At 34.6% G+C, this 27,730-nt stretch overlaps 1 protein-coding gene across 2 annotated transcripts in view; it reads right to left on the bottom strand.

The window, feature by feature from the left end:
- Positions 1 to 17,370, bottom strand: part of LOC132293190 (D-lactate dehydrogenase [cytochrome], mitochondrial) — a 36,376-nt gene extending 19,006 nt beyond the window's left edge. The window contains exons 1-9 of one of the 2 annotated variants that reach the window (XR_009477797.1): positions 17,009 to 17,370; positions 16,690 to 16,792; positions 14,525 to 14,625; positions 13,643 to 13,691; positions 12,639 to 12,731; positions 11,684 to 11,798; positions 3,925 to 3,985; positions 2,170 to 2,206; positions 2,039 to 2,100 (exon numbers count right to left, since the gene is read on the bottom strand). Coding sequence is in view for 1 of the 2 variants with exons in the window: in XM_059790553.1 (XP_059646536.1) it covers positions 2,039 to 2,100; positions 2,170 to 2,206; positions 3,925 to 3,985; positions 11,684 to 11,798; positions 12,639 to 12,731; positions 13,643 to 13,691; positions 14,525 to 14,625; positions 16,690 to 16,792; positions 17,009 to 17,265 (878 nt within the window). In the remaining variant the exon portion in view is untranslated. The remainder of the gene's footprint in view (positions 1 to 2,038; positions 2,101 to 2,169; positions 2,207 to 3,924; positions 3,986 to 11,683; positions 11,799 to 12,638; positions 12,732 to 13,642; positions 13,692 to 14,524; positions 14,626 to 16,689; positions 16,793 to 17,008) is intronic. The other variant, XM_059790553.1, reaches the window with a different exon arrangement.
- Between the last annotated feature and the right edge of the window lie 10,360 nt (positions 17,371 to 27,730).

The following is a 27,730-nucleotide window of genomic DNA, read 5'->3' as shown; positions in this document are numbered from 1 at the left end:
AAAAATGGATGCTAAATTAGTATGCAGTTCATGGGCAAAAAAACTCACACATCATGCAAAGTGTCATCTACTCATAATTTGCAAAGACAAAAAATCTCGTAAGCATAACAGATTTAGACTAAAAGATGAAGATATTAGCCTCATAAGAATAAATCATGCAAGCCTAACTCAAACAAAGTAAGAAAATCATCAAGTCTTTTTGGTTCAGTTCTCGCAAAATAAATTGAAGAATTCAATAAAAAGAAGCAATTTTCAGATAACGTTAAAAAAGTGTTATCGGAAATATTGTCTTCTTTAACTACGTTTGAGAGAACAGTTTTATGATAAACTAACTTTTGAAGTATTTTTTCTGTTTTTATATTCTCTGAGAACTAAAAACCATTCTCAGGAACAGACCCCAATTTTCTCACCAATGTTTAGAATTTTAGATCCCCACAATCAATTTCTCCCATTCCTTCGCATAAATACTCAAGAAAAATTAGTAAAGTCAAGAAAGGGAAAAAGATAAACGGCCCCAGAAAATTTAATATAATAAAGGCTACATGAAATAAAAAATTGAAAGGAGATCATAACAATTCCTAACCTTATCTAGAATCCGATGTAATGTTACTCTGATTTATTGTGATAGAAAATGTAGACACCTAGTATCAATCCAGTAAATTTTACTTCTTTTATAACATTTCTTGTCTTAGTTATCATAAAATTCTGAACTACATCATGTTTGCGCTTCTGAAACAGGAGTTAATATTTAGTAATACTTATGCCTGTCTTCTAATAAAACTACAGTAACATTGTGACCAAATTAAGAATGACCATGAGAAAGGTGTCGGTTATCCAAAAATATCAAATGACTTTTCTAGAAAAAAGTTAGCCCAACAGAAAAAGAAGCATAGGCATTCAAACAAAGAAACTAAACTGTGGATTGCTGGACACCTCCACCAGTAAATTGCACCAATGACTGAATGCTGCACCAACATTCTAGAAGGAGTTTTGGAAAAATAGCAGGCTGCAATGCCCCAAAACATATCTAATGACAATATGTTCCAATGACGTACAAAAAATAAGATTGAAAAAACAAATATTTATGGTAATATAGTAGAAGGAACATGTGAAAGATGTTTTCATCCTGAATCTGTTATGCTGAAAATCTTTTATTTGTTTCTCAGTTGACTTCTGATTACCCTTGCTTATCATTCATGTTGTACCACACACATCAGAAATGTCAAAAGACATTTCAATCTAGAAACTCGGGTACAATAAAATCCATAACAGAAGAAATAGAAGAATAGAAGAGAAATGTGTAAAGGCTTGAACGAGGCACAAACACTCATTCACACCTTTGGTATTTATATACTACCTCCGTCCCAAATTAGATGTCCTGTTTGGGGAACCGTGACTCACACGGTTCCCCAAACAGGACATCTTTTTTGAGACAGAGGGAGTACTAAAAAGAGCACATGTTACAATTACAAGAAAGGAAACTGTTTAAAGTCACTGCAGATTGTATACCAAGACATGCAAAAATAAAGCCAAATCCCATGATTCTAGCCTATCATATCTCAGCTAATATGGTAAGGTACATTCATGATTCTAGCCTTTCATATTTCAGCTAACAATAACCTTGACAACATTGTAACTTCACCTTGGCGCCATTACAATATCATCTTGCACAAAGAAGAAATACACAGGCCAATTTGGGATGGGAGTAAGGTGTCATCAATTGATTTTACCAACAGCAAGTCATAGTTGTGACTAGTTCACAATTTAAACATACACATACAAAGGTATCTCAGAGCAAGATCAAGTTGCTTTACAGGTTTGCCGCTTCATGATATTCGTATACAGGTCAGATGGTCTCTAAATTTTTCAAGTAATTTTGTGTTACTATTATGTGAAGTGATGACTTCAAAAATAAATATATAACTAAAAGAAAAAGAAAAAGAAAATATGAAGAAGAAGAAAGAAAACCAACAAAAAAAAAAAAAAAAAAAAAGGGGGAAGAAGAAGAAGAAGATTAAAACATATACAAAGAACACACCCTGCAGCGCTTTTTCGAGCACGAGATCCTGTCTTGACAATATCTCCATTGTGCAGAACAACCTGCAATTGAAGCAGCAGGTAGAATATGATGCTAGCTAATATGTTACCATAGAAAGAGGAAAAACAAACCTTGAGGTTGATTACATTATCCCGCATAGTTCCATACCTACATGCTAAAATAAATTGTTAGTTCAATCCCAATTAAGAAAACAAAGCATTCACAGTTGAGCGGCAGTTTTTACTTGATAAAGTTTAGATGATAATTTGCAAAGAAAAGACTATAAATCGAATCATGAAAAAAGGATTTATAATTTTTAAGTAATTTTTTGCCTAAAAGCAGAACAACCAATCAATCCAAAAGATGTCAAAGAGGGTGGATTTTGCATTATTCAATACTCTCCATCACATGTGGCCTCCCAGATTGAAATATCCATATGAACAAATTATATATATAAAGGATACCACGGGATTTAATGCAAGACCTTCCGCTTTTCCCCCAAGTAGTGCAAGACCTTCCTACTTTTTAACCGTGTGATACCATGTTAAACTTTTGTTGTAGTCAGTAGTTAAGATGATAATAAAAAGGATCCAGGGTGACCAACAGGCCAGTGGCCTAGCGGCACTAGGCTCCTACTTTCCAAAGGGAGGTTAGGGGTTCGAGCCTCGGTGGAGGCATGTGTGTGTGAGTACCAACTAAGAAAAAAAATAAAATAAAATAAAAAAAGATCCAGTGTCTGAATCCTGACACCTCTCCAATAACTGTGCTGCATTCAAAGAGTCTCATTATAGGTAGCCTGACCCCACACATGAGGAACCATTACACAACTTTCTAACATGTCAAACAACTACTTACTCCAATTTTCATTCTTCCAGGGTATAATCAGGCCCTGCCACTTATCATTATTCATCTATTTACCAATCAATATTGTACAAGGTCTTTTTTTCCGGTACTTTTAACTCATTTTGTAGAAAGAAGATGTCATGGTAACAATGTGTCGAACTCCACAATTGACGGCAACTGCTGGCTCGCATTTACAAAATTTTTGTGGGGATTTACAAAAATTTCCAAAAACCAACATTTCTCATGGTAGCTAGTACATCACTAAATCATTTCAATAAAGAATGATGGGTGCAAAATGGAATAAAAGCACAGTATGGCCCAAATGCAGCATAAACGTGGAGTAGTTAGACCCACAAACCTAAGCAATTATTTCTGCTTAAACAACCTAAGCATTTGCTCATTTCCATGATAAGAAACTCAAAACTACAGAGATTGACCACATCAATAGCTTTCTAATCCAACCATCTCCAGTCAAGGGTATCATTCCGCTTAAAATGTTTCAATTGCAGAAGAAGCTTTAGATCATTGTCTCTTGGTTTCTCATAACTTACCATATTATTCTAAATTATACAGAAAGCCTCTAACCAGTCATTTATATCAATCAAATCCTTAAAAATGCTTGACACAACAGTTAGGATCAACATATATGCATAATTGGAGATTCAAAGTGTAAGAAAAAATCCATTTAAAAAGAGTAAACTCCTAAATGTAAGGTTCATAATATGAAATTTTCCATCGTTACAACATATTGGCAGAGACAAAGGATGATAACCATGTACATGAGCTAGAACCAATTAATCGTCACATAATTAACCGATTTTGGCCATCTATGTGAAGTAAAAGAAAAGGTAAGACTGTGAATTACAAGGATATAAATCATTAACCAATTTATGTTATAGAAAAGGTACTATGAAATAAATTTAATGTAGAAGTATGGTACAATTTTTTCCAGCACCATAATCACTTGTATTTATGTGAACAGTTAATGCTAAACTTATTATGAAGCACCGTACTAGTTATGGATAACAAAATATGGCAACTACCTCACTGCTAAAGAACCAGAGCAACGTGTTGCGCACATACCCCCGATGGTTGCTCCAGGCCCTGCCAGTCAACATGTGAATAACATAAACTCAATCACCAAGTGCATTAGTTGAGAAATAGAGCATCAGAACCATACAAGTTACTCTCATTATACACCAAACAGAAAAGGTGTAAGCAGCAAAATATTTTGATAGAAGGGTTTTTCAATCATCTTTGTACTCAGAGCTCAAAATCTCAATTCACCAACCAGTGTACAAAGACGACTTAGGGCCTGTTTGATTTCCTAATTCAGAATATAGAACACGGTAAGTGATTTTTAAAAATAAGTTTGTTTGATAAAATTTTAGGACACCACTTAACATGGTAAGTACCGCTTAAAAGAGGCCAAAATTTTAAGCGTGGGGAAGGTTACTTATCGCTTATCGCAGAACACGGTAAGTGGTTGGGTTTAAAAAATAACTTTTTAATGACTACTCTACCCTCATATAATTGTGTTATCTCTTTTAGGGTTTCTCTCTGCGATTTTTCTAATGAAAATGAATTACATGTAACAAATTCCAAAAAAATAAAAAACATAATTCTACCTAATATATTTAAATTTTTAAACACGTATATAGCCTTTTGGTTACCATTTATATTGATTCACTCTAGAAAACAATTATTTATGTAGCAGAATTCTATTCAATTTCACGTACTTTCTTTAATATTTTTAACACTATTTTTATACCCACACCATTTTTATACCCTACAAAAATATTATGTAATTATTTATACTACAAAGATATTATGTAATTATTTATATAATAGAATTCTATTATCAGAGAAGAATTGTCTTTCACACACTTTCTTAACACTCTTTTCAATACTCTACCATGTAATCCAAAACGCATATATTTTAAATTTTACTTTCTTTAATCTTTTGCAACATTCTTTTTGATATCCAAAACCTATATACTTTAAATTTTTATTAATTATTTATATAATAGAATTAATTTTTTATTTTTAGTTTTTGTTAATCGTGGGTGTCCGAGCCAGCTTGCGCGCACCTCGACTAATCCCACGAGGCCCTGAAAATATATAATAGAATTATGTTCCTAGATAAGAATTCTTTTTCACTTTCCTTAATTTTTGTAACACATTTTTTAATACCCTACATAAATATTATGTAATTCAAAACACATATATTTTAAATTTTACTTTCTTTAATTTCTGTAACACCATACCTATATAAATATTATGTAATCCAAAACCAACAGATTTAAAATTTCTATCAAATATTTATATAATAGAATTTTATTCCTAAATAATTCTTTTTCAAGTATTTTCCTTAATCTTTGTCACACCCTTTTCAATACCCTACCTAAATATTATTCAATCCAAAACTCATATATTTTAAATATTATGTAATACAAAATCCATATATTTATTTATTTCATTGAGTGAATGTGGTTGTTTTATTAATATTTTTGTATTATAAATATAAAACTGTTATGAGTATCAGATATTGAGGGCAAAAATGTAATATGCATAACTTTCAGACTTCAGCTTTTGTATATAACAAACAATCTTAATGAATTCAGCACTTAAAATTAAAATGTAATCAAACAGGTTTTCAAATTAATACATTTAGTGCTTAAAGTTTCAGCGGTTAAAATTCAGTACTTGAAATTTTCAGTGCTTAATTTTCAGTTTTATCAAACAGCACCTTAGTCTTAAAAGTCTTAAGATGCAGAGGGAGGCCCCCAAGATGATTTCTCACCCAAGTACGAGGAAGGCAAAGAAAAGTCATGATTCAGCCAATATGATAGTCAAATCGGTTGTCTCGAGTGACAACTATAGATTTGCATCGAAATCACCTTGCAATATCGCAAGGCAACTGAGAATACTTTGTTGAGTGAACTTACTGAAGACAAGAATTATATGGAGTCTTAAGGACCCTTTGGCTGAAAGATCTCCACTTTTCCGGCTTCAAGGACAGAAAGAGCAACTTGGAATAACTCAACAGCCTCATGTCAACGACATTAGTTAAATATCGTGAAAATAAAAGGCTTTAAAGGTCTTGTTTAATAGAGACTTTGGTTTGAGAATGACAAGGATGAAAAGCTTCATTTTTTTTTCATTTTTGAGATTAATTTGGGTAAAAGTTAGATTGCTGGGATAGTGTTGAAGCATTTTTTGCCATTTACAAGTATAATAAAATCATGTAATTTTATCGTAGTTTTTCGTGCTTCTATACATTCTGAACTAAACTGAACTAAACCGATGTATATAGAATGCATACTGACGTAGAACAAGAACAGCCTCAAATAGTTGAAAACAAATGAAAGCTTTGGGCTGAAAATTCAGATCTAGGCATCACACCTAGTGAAGGTCTCGCGCCCTCATATCTTGTGAATCACGCACCAAGAAATTTCATAAAGACATTTTTATTCATTCATTCACTCAATCAGACATTATACAACTGAGCAACCTCATCAAGTGCAGTGATGATTATAACACGAGCTTTCTACAGAATGAGCTTTTCCCTCAGATCCTTCAACTAGTCTGCAATAGAACCACCAGTGAACTCTATGGGATGTAAAATTATAGGATTAGTTTCTTCTGGCGGTCACCAATACACTACATGAGACAGAAGGGTAAAAGACTCTCAAGCCTTCATTCACCTCTTATTCCTCACTTCAGTTGTTCAGCAATGAAACAGATCTAGCGCCATTCTATGAAACACCCATGACACCCCAAGGAACAGCAGAATGCGTGATTGTTCTCTACCCACGTAGACTCTTCAAAAGAAGGCGAAATACCCATGCCGGACACACAATACTATAATATGTCTATAGGATATGTGTCCAACACTTTGGACACGTATCCAATCATTCAATTTTATTAAACAATATTTTACATGAAGACATTATTTACTCGACAAAGTAAAATAAAATATTAAATGGTATGAATATTTAGTAGTATCATGTGTCCTTCTATTTAGGAATTTGACACGTCCAATGTTCAGATACACACACCCATTACACATACCTGAATCCATGTAACATAGGCTATTTTGCAAAGCCACTGAATAAGGAGATGCACCATCAATGCTTTCCGTCTTCCTACAAGATGCACCACCACTTGGGAATGGACTTTTCCCTTGTAACCAAATTATCAATTCTCAGAATTCTCCAATGAGTTATTCCGCATTTCCACCAGAGATGCACCATTGACACTCTCCATCCTCCTTGGCAATGCAACACCACTTGGGAGTTAGGAATCAACTTTTGCCTCGCAATAAAACTATTAATTATCAGACTTTTTCAATGAGTTGTTCCACACTTCCAAGAAGGCCACCTTGGAGGGAAAACAACTTGATTTTCCAGATACCTTACCAAGAAAGTCTTAACTTTAAAGGACCCCTCAATTACCTCTAGAAAAATTTCACACCAAAAATTTGAGACTATTATTTCATCTCCACAACTTCTCCCCATCTTCACACTATACAGCCAGCTCAGAAACTCCACTGCGGCCTCAACCTCCTTGTTATTTATAAAATTATGGATCTAACATCCTAGTGCAGCAGTCTAACCCCATCAAGTCTAGGTAGCATGTTACTATTGCCTTTTATCATCAACTAGCTGAAACAACTGAGCTAAAGAATCCCTCAAAGAAATCTCTCCACAACATACATCAAATCAAAATTAGTTTTCTTATGTCCCCTACTAAGAACAAAATCCTTTAAGCAAACTCATTCACACTCACAATCACTTCTCAAACAAAGCCTGATTGAACGCCTTTAACTATCTCACTCCCAATACCAGTCACTCAAATCAGAGAAAAATAGCTTGCCTTTCTACAAGATATTTATACGTCTCTTTCACCCCTTCCTAAAGGAAATTACATTGCAATTTCTCCAACTTTTAAGCCATTGAGCCTGGGGGGTGGTGAAGACTGCTCTGAATTACATGGAAATACTAGAAAGGGTGCTCATGAATAAAGTCCACTTTGAGAGGTAATGCAACTTCAGCCACCCCATACAACTTTAGCTTTTTGAAAAGAGGAACCTAAAGGCAAGCCCATATAGGAGGACAAGAAGCAACTACAGGATCCCCTATGTCCTCCACTCTACCAACTCTCCATGTTGCCATCTCTACCAAAAAGGCACACTTGCAAATCGTATCTATGTTCCCTATATCTCCCCCTTTTTCCCCTAACACATCTGCAAATCCTTATATTGGTTTCATAACAACAACTATTTCACATGTAAAGCACCTCCATTATATAACAATACACGATGCTAAACTACAAATATTTTAGATCATATAAATTATTAAATATACAAACTTCTCTATCGTGTTGGATATCTATTATTCAGTTGATATTTACTGTAGTGGACTACTATTACAAGGGGAGACTTGTCCCACATCGGATCCAGATAGGAAAGTAATTGGGTATAAATGGGTGAGTATGCAACACTACTCAATAACTTAAGCTTTTGGGTAAATGGGCAAGTGCCCACCCGTTATAGTTGGTATCAAAACCAGACCAATCATTGATCCGGTGCCACGCCAAACACCCGGCCCGGAAGGCTTCCGGGTGAGACACCCGGGTAGGCAGGATGGCCTGACCGCAACGAGGGTGTTGCGAATTAGGATGGGGGAGAATGTTACAAGGGGAGACTTGTCTCACATTGGATCCGGATGGGAAAGCGATTGGGTATAAACGGGTGGGTATGCCACACTACTCAATAGCTTAAGTTTTTGGGTAAATAGGCAAACGCCCAGCCGTTACAATTACTATGACAGCCATGCATTTCCCTTTTAGACAATCTTAGATGTATTAGATGGTGTGCTTTTTCTAGTTGTGAATCCAACTTGTTCTCCTAGTCTCCAAATATTTCATTGATTTTTTCACTTTTTCCGAACTTTCTAGTGGCATTTCATTTGATACCATGATGTGGCACCAGGATTGAGTCGTCATAATAAAATACCTAGACTAAGACTTGAACCATGGCACTTACTCCAGGAATGAGCTACTTAAACAAAAAGTCGTTAACCATCCACTGCCTTATTCATGCTGGGTTCTACTCATTGGTTACATGTGTGCATTTAAACAATCACTTGCTTTTAAAAGCTTAGCTTGACAGGAAATGAGCCAAACTTTATAAAATAAATGGCTTAATGACATATAGACCCAATGAGATCATCATTAATAGAATAATTTGAGGTGGAAAAAATGTATAGAAATGTTAATATGGAATATGTGATATATGAATTTGTAATTGGCAATATTCGATGTCAAAACAAGTCCTAGTCGAGTTGTAATTCAAGTTACCATATCAGGATCGACATCGACTACGGAATAGAAAAGTTGTTCAGAAGACGAAATACTGGGATCATCGAAAAAGGAAAGAACAACACTACCTGTTTACTAACAGGAATAATTCCTGTTTTTTATTGCCAATTTCTAAAATGTAAAGTAAAAAGTAAAAATCATGTTTATTAATATAATTTTACTTTCTTACTTTTAGAAAGTACTTTCACATTTAATGAAGGAAGGAGAAAGTGAGGATTTGTTACTTTCTCTAATTCCTACACTGTACACAGAAAATACTTTCTACTTTTATTACTATAGCATTCACTCATCATCTTCGTATCATCCATTCTCACCCGACCATCACCCATCATCCACTCCCTCTCTATCATCATCTCATCCCACCCACCGGCGACGATGGAAGACACCACCCACCGGCGACAATAGAAGACACCACCCATCGGACTTTCCATCAATACTGCTCTCTCTCTATATATGTATCTGGACAAAGACAAGACGATGCTGACGAATTTCAGACCACCAGAATCGGAGTCTCTCTCTTTCTCTAAACCACTATAACTTTAAGTCTTTCTCTTTCTCTCAACCACTATAACTTGGAATCTTTGAATCGCAGTCCATTGTGTTTGCAATAGTTTGTTGGGGCTTTGTTTGGGTTTTCTGGGTTTTTTGTTGGGTCTTCTCTTTCTCTTTTTAAAACTCTCTCACTTTCATATCTCTCTCTGTAATCACTATAATCAAACCTAGATTAAGCCTTTTTTATTAGAGAGGGAGACCCAATTTGGGCATCGGAGAGGGAGACCCAAATTCGCACACAGTATATAAAGAAAGATTGACACTTATATACAGATGTATATATATATAGAAAGAGAGAGATATAGATGTTTGATGGGTTTGTTGGTTTTCTTTTCTTGTTGTTGGTATGTTCTTTTGAAATGGGCAAAGTGCTACTGATTTCCGAAAATAGAGAGATAACTTGCATACCTGTTATATTTGAGTTTCAGTCCAAAGCTTCAAATCAATGGAGTGAAGGGAAGCTTTGGGAAGTCTTATCAAGCAGGCTTTTGGGAGCGACTACTACTAGAGGGTAACTACTCGACGAATTTTGATGTCATTCCAAACCACAGCACAAGGACATTTAGAGAGAATTGCAGAGAATGATATTTGCAGAGAATGAGATGGGTTTTGGTGAGCAATTTTTGCAAAATCAAAATCATAATTACTGAACTTGATTTTTAATTTTTTACTTTCAAAATATTGAAAGCATAAATTATTATTGAACATGATTTTACTTTGTATTTCAACTTCAGAAATGAAAATTATGATTTTACTTTTGAAGAAAGTAAAAGTAAGAAAGTGAAAGCGTTAGTAAACGGGCCCTTAGGAAGTCGTTTCCCACTTAGGACACAATACCTACAAGGTATATTTTCCAAGTTACCAAAAACAGAATTTTCCATCTTCTGATTAAATTATGTTAAGTGGGAACCGGTACCACATTTGGGAACCGGTTCAAGAAGCTGTCCTTCAAAGAATTCTATTCTGTCCTTTGGGAACCGGTTCCACATCTAGCTACTGGTACCATTGTTGCTTCAGCTTTAGGTAACTTTGTCCTGATCAGTTTTAAACTTCCTATTTTGTTTAGAATGTTACCAAAAGTCCTATGCACGAAATTTTCTTTATTTTCAGAAGGATTAGATCTTTAAAAATTCTATATAAACCCTGATACATATCTAGGTTTAGTATGGCTTTTGCACTATCAATTCATAATTCATAAAAGCCCTAGGAAGATTTTATTTGCAGAAAATCCAAGATATTTCTCTTTCAGTCTTTCTAGAACACACACATAAACACATAGCGAGTTTAAGAGTATTGTTCAAATCCTGATCGTGATCATACAGTTGCAACTACAACGATCAGAGAAAAGCAAATCTACTTCTACATCGAATTCAAATATTGAAGAACAGAAGTAAAAACGATCACACTTTGAAAGGGTCAAAGCATTCGAGGAGTGTTGTTTGATCTACATGTTACTCTTTTACAAAGATCAAGCATAAGCCTGAGGTCAAGTTGCTGTTGGACGGGACGTCGCAAAGCCAGAGGATTGTTAGCTATTGGTATTTGGTAAAACGATAAGGTGTGAGCCAGAGTCAAAGTTCAGTGTACTTTGTTTCAAACATAGTGGATCGATTTACTTTGGACTGCACAGTCCACGAGGTTTTTCCCTCGGAAACAATTGACTTATTTTATCAACTGGGGTTTCCTCGCTAAAAATCTTGGTATCATCTCTAACTATTTACTTTGCTTTATTTTATCTTGCATGAGATTAATTATTTAATTGCTAAAATAAGTAAAGTTGGAAAGACACAGATATGTTTCTAAAAATACAAAATTTTCTAAATATTCCACTGCGTACAACTCACAGAATATACATCAAAAACTGACCAGGATCAAGAGGAAAGAATAGACCAAAAGGCTCCAGGTATTCATTAAGCTCCATCCATCCAATTCCAGGCTCAACAACCACATCCATGTCTTCAACATGTAATGATTTAATACTCTGCAATTTTAACAGTTAATGAAATGAAAATAAGGAGCAAAAAAATCCAAAATATGATAACGTAGATGACATAAGGGAACGATTTCAGGTGTAATTCTATTGCATTCATTCAAAGGTTCAGAGATTTTTCAATAATTATTCACACATTATGCTATAATGCAAGGATGATGATGATGATATCCATGCCATAATGCCTGATTGCCTATCCATAAACTATTTAGAACTCTATTTTTTCAATTTTTTACATTGAGAAAACATTTAGTTAATCTCATGCATAGCAAAAGACTAGACTAACTTAACTTTTAAATCCTGCACAGAAATGTTGGCTTAGCAGTACTCTAGAAACAGCAGCAGATAATTATATCATATCAAACATCATAACCCCAATGTAATTAACAGGGACAAAAAGGCAGCAGTACAGCAAAAAGATGGGCTTACACAAGCTTCATCACTAAAACAGAACCAGTAGGCCTCATCTAGTTGGCTCCAACAGTTTAAACATGGGACCAATGGGCCCAATAACGTGTACAGCACACAATGTATAGGACCTAATACGAGCATACTACTGAAACAAGGTAATGATACCAAACATAGCCAAACCCCATGCTAAGAATAAAAGATATTATAAAATAAATAAAATACAGTGACTTCTTAAATTTAAGCAAGAAAAGTGTGATTTGACAGCTAAAACAAAAGCAGGAATTTATTAAAATGAACAAATTAATTTTTACTGATTATAGGTGAAGGTCGTGTCATAATATTAAATATAAAATATATATATATATATATATATATATATATATATATATATATATATATATATATATATATATCTCATACCTTCATTAAAGTCATGTCAATGCAAACACCTCCATTGGGAGATAAGGTGTGACCCTCAATTGATGTAGCACCACCATATGGTACGATAGGAACCTGCCAATCAAATTACAGAAAGAAAACAAAAAAGTAAACTAAATGAAAAACTCAGTTTAGTACTCACTTAAGATTTGAGACGACTAGAATTCTATACAATAAACTGCTCAAGTAAATCAAGCAAATCAGTTGGATCATCAAATTTGATTATCTTTGTATTAAAATTCAGGCTATTTACATGAAAACCAATCCATGCTGGATATTATCCCAAAGATCAAGACTCAGTACATAACTGGGAAAGCAGTAACCGATTCAAAAGGAAGATTGAAATTTTAGAAATTAAAACTATAAAGATCTTAGAGAAACATGGAGAAATCAGGCAATCCTTATAAAGAAGGAGCTCAGACCTACAATTTGAAAGACAGTCCTCGCTTGATATGATAGCAAAGCTCAAGACTGGATAGATACATTGCAATTATTATCCAATTCAAATAAAAAATCAAATATTCTCAAGGCAGCAGCTATAAAATATTTATAAATGAAAAACAGAATGCGCAGAGAATCTTACAAATGAGTTGGATCATCATATTTGATTATCTTCGTATTAAAATTCAGACTATTTACATGAAAACCAATCCATGCTGGATATTATCCCAAAGATCAAGACTCAGTACATAACTGGGAAAGCAGTAACCGATTCAAAAGGAAGATCGAAATTTTAGAAATTAAAACTAGAAAGATCTTAGAGAAACATGGAGAAATCAGGCAATCCTTATAAAGAAGGAGCTCAGACCTACAATTTGAAAGACAGTCCTCGCTTGATATGATAGCAAAGCTCAAGACTGGATAGATACATTGTAATCATTATCCAATTCAAATAAAAAATCAAATATTCTCAAGGCAGCAGCAATAAAATATTTATAAATGAAAAACAGAATGCGCGGAAAATCTTACAAATGAAGAGCGCTGACCTTATGTTTGTCACAAGATTTGACTATCTTAGAAACTTCATCTGCAGACCTGCATGCACAAACTATAACTAATGGTGCATTACACAAAGATGGCTAGGATATATACTTAGTAGTGTTGACTGGACCAGAATAATGCATGCACAGAATGATGAATCCTATATACATAGTTTCAAGTTAGATGGTAGTTAATTGCAAAGCAACTAAAGCACTAAGTCGAGCCAAAGCGAAGCTGTGCAACATAAGGAGAGAACCTGATCGAATTAAAACCCATGTGTGATAGAAATGTATATACGATACCCTTATAACTGAAAAAAGTATATATACAATATGGAATACAAACTACTCAACATCAAAATGAAAGAATTTTTCTGCATATAGTTTGAGTTGGCAAGTTAAATTATACTAGTAGTAAATACCAGTTGACCACTAGATTCTAACTTAAATTATAAAGTTTAAATATTGAATAAAGAATAGTAACTAATAACACCTCCGCAACTGCAATCCCAAACAACACCACCCCCCCCCCCGGCGGGTTTTCCGCAGCCTCACCACTTAAATAACACCCTCCAAACCATTATCACCACCAAGCTACATTGCAGACAACAAATTGTGCACATGCTAGTACATGTACAGCCATCAGAAAACTAGCATTTTCAAAACCATATGAAACAGTAAGGGCCTGGTAACTTTAACCTGATTATCAGAATCAACAAGTTCAATTTGTAAATTTATGATTGTCAATACTGTTAGATATCTGACAAAACAGTAAGACGTCAAAAGCAAGTTAAGAAGTACTCAAAAGCAACATATGAAAATGCAAAACTAGAGAAAGCAAATGGTAAGCAAGTGGATAGAGTTTACAGGGTCAAGAATCTATCTCACCGTGGAAAAACAACCACATCAGGAATATTAACTGCTTTGTGAAAGCTGTTCTGTGGTTTCCCATGAAAGTATCTTTCATCATAATCCATTGTCACATTCTCCTGTATTAAAAACAATATCATAAACCATCCCCTGCAATATAACAACTTTTACAATAATATCCCTTCTTTCAACTCCAAAGTTCGAACAAAGAGTCAGGGCCGGCCTGAGATTCCCAAAATTTTGAGAGGCCTAGGCGAAATTTCAAATGCAAGGGTGAAATTTTCATTAAAATGATATGATAAGCACCAAGGGTGGCTCAAAATAATTTGGTGCCTTGGGCAAAAAAAATTAATAATATATTAATATTAAATAATATTTATTTAAAAATCATCCTTCTTATTTTGTAAAATGCAAAATTAATAATTAGATTTTTGTACTTAAGTTTGGTTAATATATAGAAATATATGATATATATATATACACACACACAAATTTATAATAATAAAAGTTAATTAAACTAAAAAATAATTAAAGAAAAATAACAATAGAATCTGATTTAGAAAACTCTAATCCAATGCTCCTACAAAGTCTTCAATATAAAAAAAAATGGGTTCAAATTGAGAGTAATGAGTATTGAGTGGAGAAGAAAGAGAACTATAAACTTGTAATGAGAAAGGAGGAAGACAACTTGTTGGGAGAGAATAGAAAATATGTGAAGAATCAGAAAAAGAAAAGAAAAAAAAATTTAAAATTAAAAGATAAAAGATAAAAGCTAGAAAAAAAATATATATGGAAAGATTCACCACTTTCCCAAAGAAGTGTTAAATACATATTTAATATTTACTGAGGGTATATCTTAACGAAAAAAGTAAAATTTAGTGTTGTAAAAATTGTGAATGAGAGAGAGCGAAAAAAAAAAAATTTATTTAAGAATATAAATATTTGGGACCAATATTAAGATTATGCGTGAGAAGAGAGAGGAAGAGATAGATAGAATAAAAAAATTAAAAAATTAAAACCAAAAAAAAAAAAAAGATAGAATAAAAAATAATAATAATAAGTGTAATTTAAGGATATAAATCTTTGAGGCCCAATATTTCTGTATTGGTTAGAGTTTAATTAAAAAAAAGAGAGAGAGAGAGAGAGAGAGAGAGAAAAGTGACCAAATAAAGTTATTTTAGGCTATAAATTAGTTTTTAATAATATTAGGAAATAATTATAATATAACTTATATAAGGAAATTTAAAATTTCGAGGCCCTTCCAAATTGGAGGCCCTAGGTGATGCCCATGGCGGCCCTCCAAAGAGTTAAGTAATGTTCTATTGCTGAGATTCCCAATGAACCAAGGCTGTGTTTGATATACTCAATAAATAGGAAAAAAAAAGAAAAGAAATAATAACAATGATAATGAGAACAAACAAAAGCAAGTAATAGACAGTGTTAACCTCTCAGCGTGTTTGGTTGATTAATGAAAGAAAAAAAAAAAGGCACTAACCTTATATTTCACTCCATTTTTGGAGAAATTATGGGGTAGATACTGACAATTTAGTACCCGGCCAAAGGTGAATTAATATTCTTCCAAGCTTTCCAAAGTAAAAAGTTACGGGTTCAAGTCCCACACACATACACAGGATTTACGTGACCAGACCCTGCCTACGTCCACACTGATGAGAAGAGATTCACTATGATTATGCCCCATAGGGGCAAGTGAGTTTGTGTGACCGTTTCTTGCCAAGGTTATATATAGGTGAAGTGAGAAAAACGAGCACACTAATCGCTTATCCTCCAAAAGTTATCCTCCAAAAGTTATTTTACTTGATGATAATATGTACTCCAAAAGTTATTTTACTTGATGATAAAATGTACTATACCCACACTGATGAGAAGAGATTCACTATGATTATGCCCCATAGGGGCAAGTGAGTTTGTGTGACCGTTTCTTGCCAAGGTTATCAAGTAAAATAACTTTTGAAGGATAAGCGATTAGTGTGCTCGTTTTCCTCACTTCACCTATCCAAAACAAACCCAACATAAAATCCCCCTCCAGATCATTATTCCCCTTTTCCTTTCTTTTCCATCGAAAAGGAACAAAACCTTTGAAACAGAAGGATCACAAGAGTACGAAACATATACCAGAAATTACGAAAGCTAAACATTAAAATTAAATGCTTGAAATGTCATACTGGACATATGGCCATCAAATCATCAATAAGCTCTTGTGGGACATCCTTGTGAGAACCCCTCACCAAATAGTCGGTGCTACCTTTGCCCCCAATGCTAACTTCTCTGGAAAAAATCCAACAAAATTAATCACCGTCAAACGATCCCGAATTTTCAAAGTAACCCATTAAACTTCTTGGGAAAAAGAAACATCGCTTCAAACGAATCTATTAAACTTTTCAATTTTCTCAGTATATTCAATAAAATGAAAAATTAATTTTTTTTTTTTTAAATCAATATAGAAATAAAAAATTAAAAAAATAAAGTGTGTTAAACTTATACCGGTGATCAAGATTGGAGGCATCACAAAATGATGGGTTATTCTGGGTTTCGAGGGCAAGCGAACCAGCGTAGACGGCGAAGGCCACTGGAACCAAAGAGCTTGCCCATGATAGGATTGGTGCATGTTTCTTGTCTGGGTTGAGAACCTCTCTAATGTTCGAATGAGTCCTGTGCTTGTAGAAAAACGAGTGTCGGAGATTATTGTAAACTGGTTTTGACGATGAACGTAAACGAGAGAACCAGGACGAAAACGCCATGGTTTAATCGAAAAAAAAGCCTTAGCCGTACAGATAAAAGAACCAGGAGTTGTGGTCATGTATATTGTGCGCGTTAGGGAAAATTCGTAAAATACACGATCCTGGAAAATTACCGTTTCATTGATGCCATGGATTGAAAAAAATAATAATTTATTTCCTTCCACCACCGTTATTAGCCTGATGTGCGAGGGTACATATGACTTGGATCTTTTATTTGTTAGCAACAACAAAATTATTTTAAATGTGAAAAGTCTGTAAAATCCTTATATTATAATAATGTAGAATGTTGAAAATTATAGAAATGCAATGACCACGAGGGTTTTTTTTTTTTTTTTTTTAACAACAATATATTCAACTACAAAAAAGAAAAGAACAATCAGGGAGAAAAGGAAAAGAACAATCAGGAGAAGAGTATTTAACAACGACAAGACCATATGCTCCACTCAACATCACTACATTCGACTATAAGAGCCTTTTTACTCAACACATAAGCCACAACATTTCCACGATGGGAAACCCAAGCAAAGGAATAACCTACACAATCCTTAAGGATAGAAAGGATATTATTGAAAATCACCATCAAACCATTAACCGAAGCTTGCAATCTCATCACAGGCATACAATCTCCTTCCACAACCACATTGTGATAACCCTAGTTTTTTAGAAGAATGAGCGATTCACGAAGAACAAGGCCTTCGGCCAGGGGCGGAAACAGGAATTTGGTTCAGGGGGCATGACAGCACTGACAAAATAAATTTTTTTCAAACATACCTAAAATATAATAGTGTAACAACAATGGAAGAAAAAATAAATAAGAAGAGAAAAAAGAAAAAGAAAGTTAATTGCACATAAATTATGCATGAGTGGAAGAAAAAATAAATTTTTAAGAAGAAAAAAGATTTTTTTAAGAAGAAAATGAAATAAAAAATGTATATATGAGAGAATTTTAAAGGAAAAAATAGACTTTAATTGTAGAAAGAGAATATAAAATTTTTTGAAGACGACAAAAAGAAATTTGAAGAATAATAAGGAAAAGGAATAAAGAATTAAAGACATTTTTAGAAATAGATAATTTTATGAGAGATAATTTTATAAATTTTATGGGGGTGTTTTATAAATATTTATAAATTATATGCATAAAATAAAATAAAATTTAATGGATTCAGGGGCAAAGGGGCCATTTTATTAATTTTAGGGGGGGCAATCTATCAATTTTTTCAAATTTATGTATAAAAAAAATAAAAAATTCTATTGGGGCAGCATGGGCAGGGGGGGCAGCTGCCCCCTCTGGGCACATGCTGCTTCCGCCCTTGCCTTCGGCTAACTGAGGGCTAAACACATGATCAAGAAAAACCGAGGCAACTTAAATGGGACGGCCTAAATGATTGTGAAAGATCATACCTCCTCCGCAGGTCCGCAAAGTATAATTAAACGCCGTATCAAAATTAAGCTTGAGGAAACTCGAAATAAGGAACTACGGGAGGAAGAGAAGAAGGGGGAAGGGAGAGCATCGATTCTTGCTAGGGATTTCCTTGAATTCCTGAAAATCAATGAAGGCTTTTTGAGCAGCCTCAAATAGATCCTGTCTTTTTCGCTGGAACACCAAATCGTTGCGGCATTTCCAAATTGTCCAACAAACAAAAGCAGTCAAACTAGAACTATCATTCGAATTATCCAATTTGTTCCAGGGAGCCAAAAGATTCACCCGTCATTTTGGCCAAAAGGTGGGAAAAAGACCACCAAGATTAATCCGAATAAGACACAATTTCCACACCAGACCAACAAAATGGGCATGTGCAAAAGAGGTGGTCCACTGTTTTAGCAAAATTCTCACAAAAAGGGCAGAATGAAAATTCAGAAGCTCCACGCTTATACAACATAGAATTCACGGGGATGCACTCATGAAGGCACTGCAATAGGAATAATTGAAATTTTTTTGGAACTTGAATAGACCAAACCTATTTCCACATAGATTCTCTAAGAGCATCAAAGCTACAACCCTTCTCTGAAAAAAAATTCGACTGAATGTTAAGAACCGAAAGAGCAGTATAGTAGGCACTTTTAACAGTAAAGTGTCCGTCCCTCGATGCACCCCAAACTTTACAATCATCTCTGCTAACCGAGCTTAAAGGAATCTGGAGAATGAGCTCCCGATCTCTAGTGTTAAAAATACGATTCACTAAATCAGACTTCCATTTATGGATGAGTGGTTGATAAGATCCGAAACCAAGGATAGGTTGATCCCTGAAGTTGACGATGTAATAGCAAAATTAGAGGTATCTGGGAGCCAATTATCCTTCCAACAATCAAACTCCAATCCATTACCAATACGCCATTTCATTCCTTTTTTGATAACCTCACGAGCCGAAAAAATACTCTTCCAGACCTAAGAAGCTCCAGACTTTGGAGAAGCGTCCACAAAGCTACAATTTTTAAAATACTTCTTTTTGAAAGATCAGAAAAGCAGATTATCATCCCTAGTCTCCATCTGCCAAGCCATCTTTGCAAGGAGGGCCAGATTGAAAGCTTCAACATTTTTAAAGCCCAGACCACCTTTATTCTTTAATTTACAGAGGTTGTCCCAACTGATCCATTTAATTTTGTTGGACTTATCTTCCCCACTCCACCAAAAATTGAGAAAATTACTTGTTAACCTCTGGCAGTTTTACTTCGGAAGCCGAAAACATTGCATAGCAAAGGTTGGAAGGTATGAGAGCACTAATTTCACCATCACTTCCCTGCCAGCTTTTGACATCGTAAGGCCTTTGAGAAGCTTAGTCTTGGATGAGACTCTCTCCAAAATGAAATTAAGCGCTGAAACTTTGGAACGGCCCAATAAGAAGGGGAGACCCAGGTATGTATTACACCAATCCACATTTTGAATCCCCGAAAAAAAACGAGAACTAGATCTTCGGGCAAGAGGAATATTTTGAGAAAAATAAATGCAATATTTATCAAGATTGATTAATTGACCTGTAACAGCTTCATATCGATCAAGGATGACTTTCATGTGTTTCGCCTCAAAGGCATTAGCTTTGCAAAATAAGAGGGCATCATCGGCGAAAAGAATGTGAGATATAGATGTGCAACCTCTACCCATCTTAAGACCCAAAATATGTTTTATTCAGGTAAACTCCTGAAATAACAGAGACATAGCTTCAAAACAAAAAAGAAAGAGATATGAGGAGAGAGGATCCCCTTGGCGAAGGCCTCTGGAAAGAGATAAACTATCTCTATTCTCGCCATTTAAAAAGACGGAATAAGAAACCGTAGAAATACATTTCATAATTTAATTCACCCATCTCAGATCAAATCCCAAATGGCTCATGAACTTGAGGATAAATGACCAGTTAACTCGATCGTAGGCCTTAGCCATGTCAAGTTTTAAAGCCATGAAACAAGAGTCACCATGCTTTTTGAACTTAAGAACATGTAGGAGATCATGTGCGAGAATTATATTATCATGGATGAGTCGTTGAAGAACGAAAGCACTCTGGGATTCATTGATAAGGAGAGGCTTGAGATGATTTGCAAGAGCCTTAGAGAAGAGCTTGTATGCAACATTACATAAAGTAATGGGACGAAACTGAGACATGGAAGTCGGATGAGGGACTTTATGAATCAGGACAATATAAGTAAAGTTAAGATTTTTGGGGAGAAAACCACCTTGGAGGAAAACATTAAAACCTAGAACAAGATCAGATTTGAGCGTCTCCCAATTGGACTGGAAAAAAAGGGGTGTGAAACCATCCGGACCAGGGGCCTTAAAAGGACCTATGCTGGCAAGGGCAAAATGGAGTCATTTAGTTGAACCCATCTTCAGGAGCTCACCATTTATCTCAGACGTGACTTTAGGAATAACCAAATCCCAAAAATCTGTGACATCTCGAGGAGGAGTAGAAGCAAAAAGGATTTGAAAATAGTCTTCCGCCACCCTTCGTCTATCATCTTTGGAGTCTTTCCATTCGCCAATAGAATCTTCAATACCAATGATTTCATTTTTTCGACACCGAATTTTTGTCCTCCGATGAAAGAATTTTGTATTTTGGTCGTCATGCTTTAACCAAGCAATTCGGGACTTCTGCAACCAATAAAGTTCATACTCTCGTCACGCATTCCCCAGTTTTTGTTCCAAGTTAAAACATTTAGCTCTATCAAAACCATGGACTTGTTCTTTGAGAAATTTCAACTTGGACTCTGACTCTTTAATTTTAACCGAAGCATTATTGTTTTTTCCCCATCTCCAAAACCTAAGATCAACTGAGCACTGCGTTAGTTTTTGAGAGATACCTTAGAGAGGAAAACCAACAAATGAAAGCGTCCAAACCTTGTCAACAATTGGTTTGAATTCCACATCTTTGACCCAACGAGCATCAAACTAAAATTTACGCTTGAAGTGAGAAATGGAATCATTCAGACATAGCAAAATGGCATGATGATCTGAACCTTGGACAGTAAGGTGATGCAGCATACAGTGAGGAAAGAAGCTAACCAGGGTGCAGAGGGCGCGATCCAATCTGGCCATGATAAGCTTACCTGAATCTCTATTATTCTGCCATGTGAATAGAAAACCTTTGAACCCAAGATCAAACAAGTTACAGTCTTCGAGAAAAAATTTGAAATTCTTGTGCATCCAACCTTGTTTCAAACGGCCCCCTTTTTTTCGGTTCTGTGAAGAACAGCGTTAAAATCGCCCATCAGCAGCCATTTTAGACCCAGTTAAGGTTGCAAACTATGAATATATCTCCATTGATAGGCACGCATTGTCTTAATACATGACCCATAAACACCGGTAAAATACCAAGGACAATTCCTTTTACCCCCAATCATTTTGCAGGTTATCTGGAAGTCGAAAAAATCGATGACAGATATTTGCCACTCTATGGAAAAGAAAAGAGCCAAACTCCCTGGTTTGCCTATAGACAGCACTTCAAAAACATCATATGAACCCAACAAAACTTTAACCTTATTCACACGATCCACCAAGTTTTTTGTTTCAAACAGAAAAATTAAAAGAGGGGAATGGATGTGCACTAACCTCCTCAATTGGGAAACTATTTGGGGGTTCCCCAAACCATGATAGTTCCATTCCAGAATGGGGGTTGGGGCCATGCGAGGTTGGCTACCACCACCGATTTGAAAGAAGGGAGAGGAGATTGATCAACCGTTTTTGCAACTTTAGAGATATGTGACTCATCATCAGGACTTTGTTCAAAAACATCCAATTTTCTCTTGTGCAGCAACTGTGGAGCTGTTGTAGAAAACAAGAGTTTATTTCGGGCTTGCCGCTTCCATGGTTTTGTAGTTAGTTTCACTGGTCGGGGAGGTGAGGGATTGGGAGTAGGATAAGCAGGTATTTGGTGTGGGCTAGATAATAGGGGAGGATTTAGGGAAGAACCTGAAGGGGAATAATTCGGCCCAACAAGAAAATTAAGGGCGGAGTCTCCCGGATCAAAGAGTTGGACTGGGCTATGAATTAGTAAGAAATGAGGGTCGGGGCTGGCTAGCGGGATTGAGGAAGTGTCCAGGGATTGGGCTATATGAAGTAGGCCCACCAATTATATTAGAAGGACGAGACGCAACGGGTCCAAAATTAGCTGAGGAAACTTGGTCTTAAGCCCCATGAGTAACAGAAGGTATCACGTCTATGTCGGAAGCTGCAGGCATTGGAGGTAGCTGGATCATTCCTTTACCTTTTGAAAAAGTAGAAGGGGAACTAGGAACGACTGCTGTCTGGACCACGTGGGCCCAGGAGCAAATGAGTTGGCAAGGTCACAGGTGGCACTGCTTTCTTCCCCAGCACTGTGACCAATCGCCGGCGATGAGGAAGGTGTAGGATGAGGACTAGGAGTTGGGGAAGAACTGGATGAATTAGAGGCTCTCTAAGATTTGACAAGTTTGCCCACTTTTCCTGTGGCTTTTTGTGATACCCCTCGGATCTGAGACACAGGTTGATCAGGCTCAGGCCCAAACCCGAGGGATATCAAACAATTAAAGTATTTTAAATTGAACACGGAATACAAATTGAAATACGAAATAATATAATAAGCTGAAAGAACCTAAAAGAAAATCATTGTATCATAATTAATCAAATCTGATAATCCAAAACTCCATAAGTTTACAACTCGGGAATCATCCATTGGACCCCTTACTAAAATTCTCAAACCAAAACTGAAATAATAGAAATAAAACCCAAAGCTAACATAGAGAAGATTCCTACATAATCAGAGGAATGAATATCTGTATCTGTTCTGCACGTCCAAGCTCTAACCCTGGAACTAATGAACACCTGAAAAATAAAGGAGTGGGTCAGACCCACATGCAAGTCCCGATCTACTACAATCCAAACAGTAATCTGATACGTAGATACATCCTAGGAAAACTCAACAATATCTAGAGGAGTCCATATAAGTATATAGTACACACTATAGGACGCTCGCTAGTCCAATAGGTCTGTCTCAGCCTGAATAGAAGGCAACATGCAAATACGCACCCTAAGGTTGGCATGAGTACCTAGACCTACCAGGGAACAACACCTATGTCCAATTATCCATCCTAGGCGATATACGCGCCCTAACCATGATCATGAGACTCAAGCTCATACCACGGCACATATAATAAATATATAAAGTCCGTACTCCTAATACAAAATATCATCCATCTGTATAGTGGTCTGATATATGTATAACAAATCCATCCTGAAACCATAATAGGTCATTCAATTTATTTGATTGACATGACACAAGTAGGTGATGGACTTAACCTTTATGGTTAATCCATACCTTAATCCAAATTAGATAGGACTTAGTATTTTGAACTAATCCATTCCCAATATAGATAGGTCTTAGTGTTTTGAACTAAGTCATCCATAATATGACACCGTCCCATACCGGTTCATATATATCCATATAAGTAGGACTTAACCTTATTATGGTTAATCCAACTCATTCCAAATTAGGTAGGATTTAGTGCTTCAATTAATCCATACCTAGCATGTCACCGTCCCATACCGGTACATACAATCTTCCAGTTAACACAGTTGACAATACAATATTAAATAGTTATCAACCATACTCCAAGTTATGCACAAGATATATGAATCCATATACATAAATATTAAACATTCAATACCAGGCCTAAAAACCACATCTAACGTTCTAAACTGTTATAATATATGCAAACATTTACATCCTCCAACAAGATCCATGAATTGATACAATTTAATACAATTTAAGTACAAATTAAGTCCAACCTAAATATAGTTGATTATAAATAAATCACCATACTTAAAACACTGAGGAAACATGATTATATATATCATTGAATTATATAATAAAAATCTGCTAAATTCCAGTGCACAAAACTAGCAGAACGGTGTGCATCATTTAAGTTTTTCTTAAACTTTATATTGCTCCTTCAATTAATCCCATTATAGATTAATGTTCCTCTATACTAAGTTTAGGTCTAAAACAGTTCCATCCAATATTTAAAACAGTATAAACACAACAGAAATACTTAGAATAGTCAAAACGACGCACAAAAACCCAATTTGCAATCTACCATTTTTCTTTAGATTTATTTTGCTCCATTCGTTAGCTCAATCATGGATTAATGTTTCCCATATTAGATTAAGTCTATTATAGTCCCAACACATCAATTAAAATAGTTTAAAAGACATGCCATACACTGTGCAACTCAAACTACGCACAGAAAAATAAAAAAAACAACATATTGTGAGAGTTCTGGACTAGAGCAGGCTCAAAACAAAGTTAGACCTGCTCTTCTTCAACAAGAGCCAGCTCCTAGCAAGCTAGAGCCGGCTACTAGCAAGGTAGATCCGGCTCCACCTCCTTAGGAGTCGGCTCTAAGGGTGTGATATCCCTCAATTCTAGAGCCATGGGTGATCAAGTCCGAGCACAGAATACAAGGGATATCAAACAATTAATATTTAAACAAGCATTTGAATACAAAAAGAATAATAAATAATAAATAAATAATAAGCTGAAGGAAACTAAATAATAAATCCCTATTTTAAAATTCTCAAATAAATAACAATTAAAAATCCAATAATAAAATCCTCCAATCTTCGGATACTAGTAATTAATTAAACTACAACTCGGGAATCTATCCTGTGGACCCTTAATAATATCCTAACTGAAATAACTGAACCGAAATAAAAATAATAAGTAACTAATGAAGACGAGTCCTACGTAGAGTCGGAAGAGTGAATGACTGTCTCTGCTCGGCACGAACAATCTCTAAGATTGGAACTGACGAACACCTAAGAAATAATGGTGAGTCAGGCCCACATACAAGTTCTAATCTACTACATCCCAAACAGGGATCTAATACACGTACACATCCTAATTAATTCAACAATAACTAAATAGTCCATATGTAGATATATACACACTAAAGGAACCTCACTAGACTATAGAGTTGTCTCAACCTGAATAGTAGGCAACATGCAAAACGCACATATAGTGGGCATGAGTACCTACACCTACCAGGGTACACAATTACGCTATATCTAGCTATACATCCCTGGCAATAAACGCACCCTAACCACTGATCCTGAGACTCAAGCTCATATCATGGTGTATAATTATATATTTAAAATCCGTCCTATCCAACCATCAAAAATAAACTATCCAATTATTATTTTAATAATATGTCATCCAACTATTCCGTTGACCTGACACGAATAAGTAGGACTTAACACTATGGTTAATCCGTTCCCTTATTAAAAATAGGTAAGACTTAACTTTTAAGTTAATCCGTCCCTAATATGCCCCCATCCCATAATGGTGCATTAATCCACATCATAACCAAAGAGAAGTTTCCAATCCAAAGATAATGTAAATAATATTTACATATAAACATTATATTAATCATATATACATTCTTTGCATTTACTTGAGCAAAAATATCAATTCTAAGTATCATGCATTTAATTTTTCATTACACGAAATTAAAATGCATCTCAACTAAATTGTACATCTCTATATTTTGATTAAATTAATTTAAATCTAAGCAATAGATTAAAATAATTTAATCCAGCAATATCTAATTAATTTATTCTTTCAAAATTAATTAAATTCCATCCTTAGCATGTAAACTTATACCATGCGTACCAATTTAAATTAAATAAATATTTAATTCAAATCCATTAATCAAAACTAACAAATATTAATTTAATATTCTAACATTAACCAAATTAACATTAAAATATTTAATACAAAACTATTTAATCAAAACAAAATAAATAAATCATTATTTAATCATTATATCAATCATTATATCAATTATAATAACAATCATTGTATTTATCATTATATCAATCATACTACCAATCATTGCTTCCATCATTAATTACTTTAATACAATCATTATATCATCATTGCTTCAATTATTCCTCACTTTAGAACCAAAACCCAATCTGATTACAAACTTCACAATGGAAAACAACAATTCACGCCATAGACTTATTGCACCTCGTTCGGCGTGCTCTTCTAGGAAACACAATTCTGTCACCATGAAGGAAAAATCTAATTCACGCCACAACAAATTTCACCTCGTTTGGCGGGCTTCTTTCAGGAAAACTAAATTATTCTGACTTTGTAAAATTAATTTATTAAATATACAAGTTCATTACAAAATCATTACTAAAACACATGACTTATGATTCTCAAACCAATTCATGTAATTAGATCTAATTAATTATTAAAAACGAAACCCTAGAATTAATCTAGCATGCATAGGGTATGAATCAAAGGAGAAGGGAATAATTAAAACTTGCCTTTAGGGATTTGATAAAAACCCTAACCTCCTTCTTCCTTTTTCTCTTCCTTCCTCTTCTTTCTTTCTTTCTCTAAAATATAGTACGTGATATATTTTCTAACCTCTTTCACAACTCTATAGTTATATATTTATATGCAATTAAAATAACCCTAATCCTTTTCCCATTTCAAGACAAACTAAAATAAAATAAAAATAAAATAAAATAAAATTTAAATACTAAAAAGGTAACATAAATATATGTTACGTATAATCTATGTGTACCCCTTTTTATATATAATATATAAATATATATCAGATTATTATTAAAGAGACTTTCCTTACATATATATATATATATATATATATATATATATATATATATATATATATATATTAAATATACATATACATGGGTAATCATCCGTACCCACTAAACCCCTTATCAAAGTAGTCCATGGAGCCCAATTGATTGGTCAATTACTACTATCCATATCCAATAAAAATAAAATAAAAATAAAAATAAAAATAAAACAATTAAATTCCTAAATAAATACACATCATCACATACAATTCAATTTAAACAAATAATTAAATCAATTAAACAAGTAAACAATTAGCCAAGAAAACAACTAAAAAATTAAATGCAATTAAAACTATTAAAATAATACCGAGACTATCCTTTTTA

The sequence above is a fragment of the Cornus florida genome, unplaced genomic scaffold (genome assembly GCF_030987335.1).
Source record: "Cornus florida cultivar Cherokee Brave unplaced genomic scaffold, ASM3098733v1 CherokeeBrave_3.0.0_Hap2_Chr02, whole genome shotgun sequence".
NCBI classification, from domain to species: domain Eukaryota; kingdom Viridiplantae; phylum Streptophyta; class Magnoliopsida; order Cornales; family Cornaceae; genus Cornus; species Cornus florida.
The sequence above is the reverse complement of the archived record's forward strand: the minus strand, read 5'-3'. Positions and strand labels throughout refer to the sequence as shown.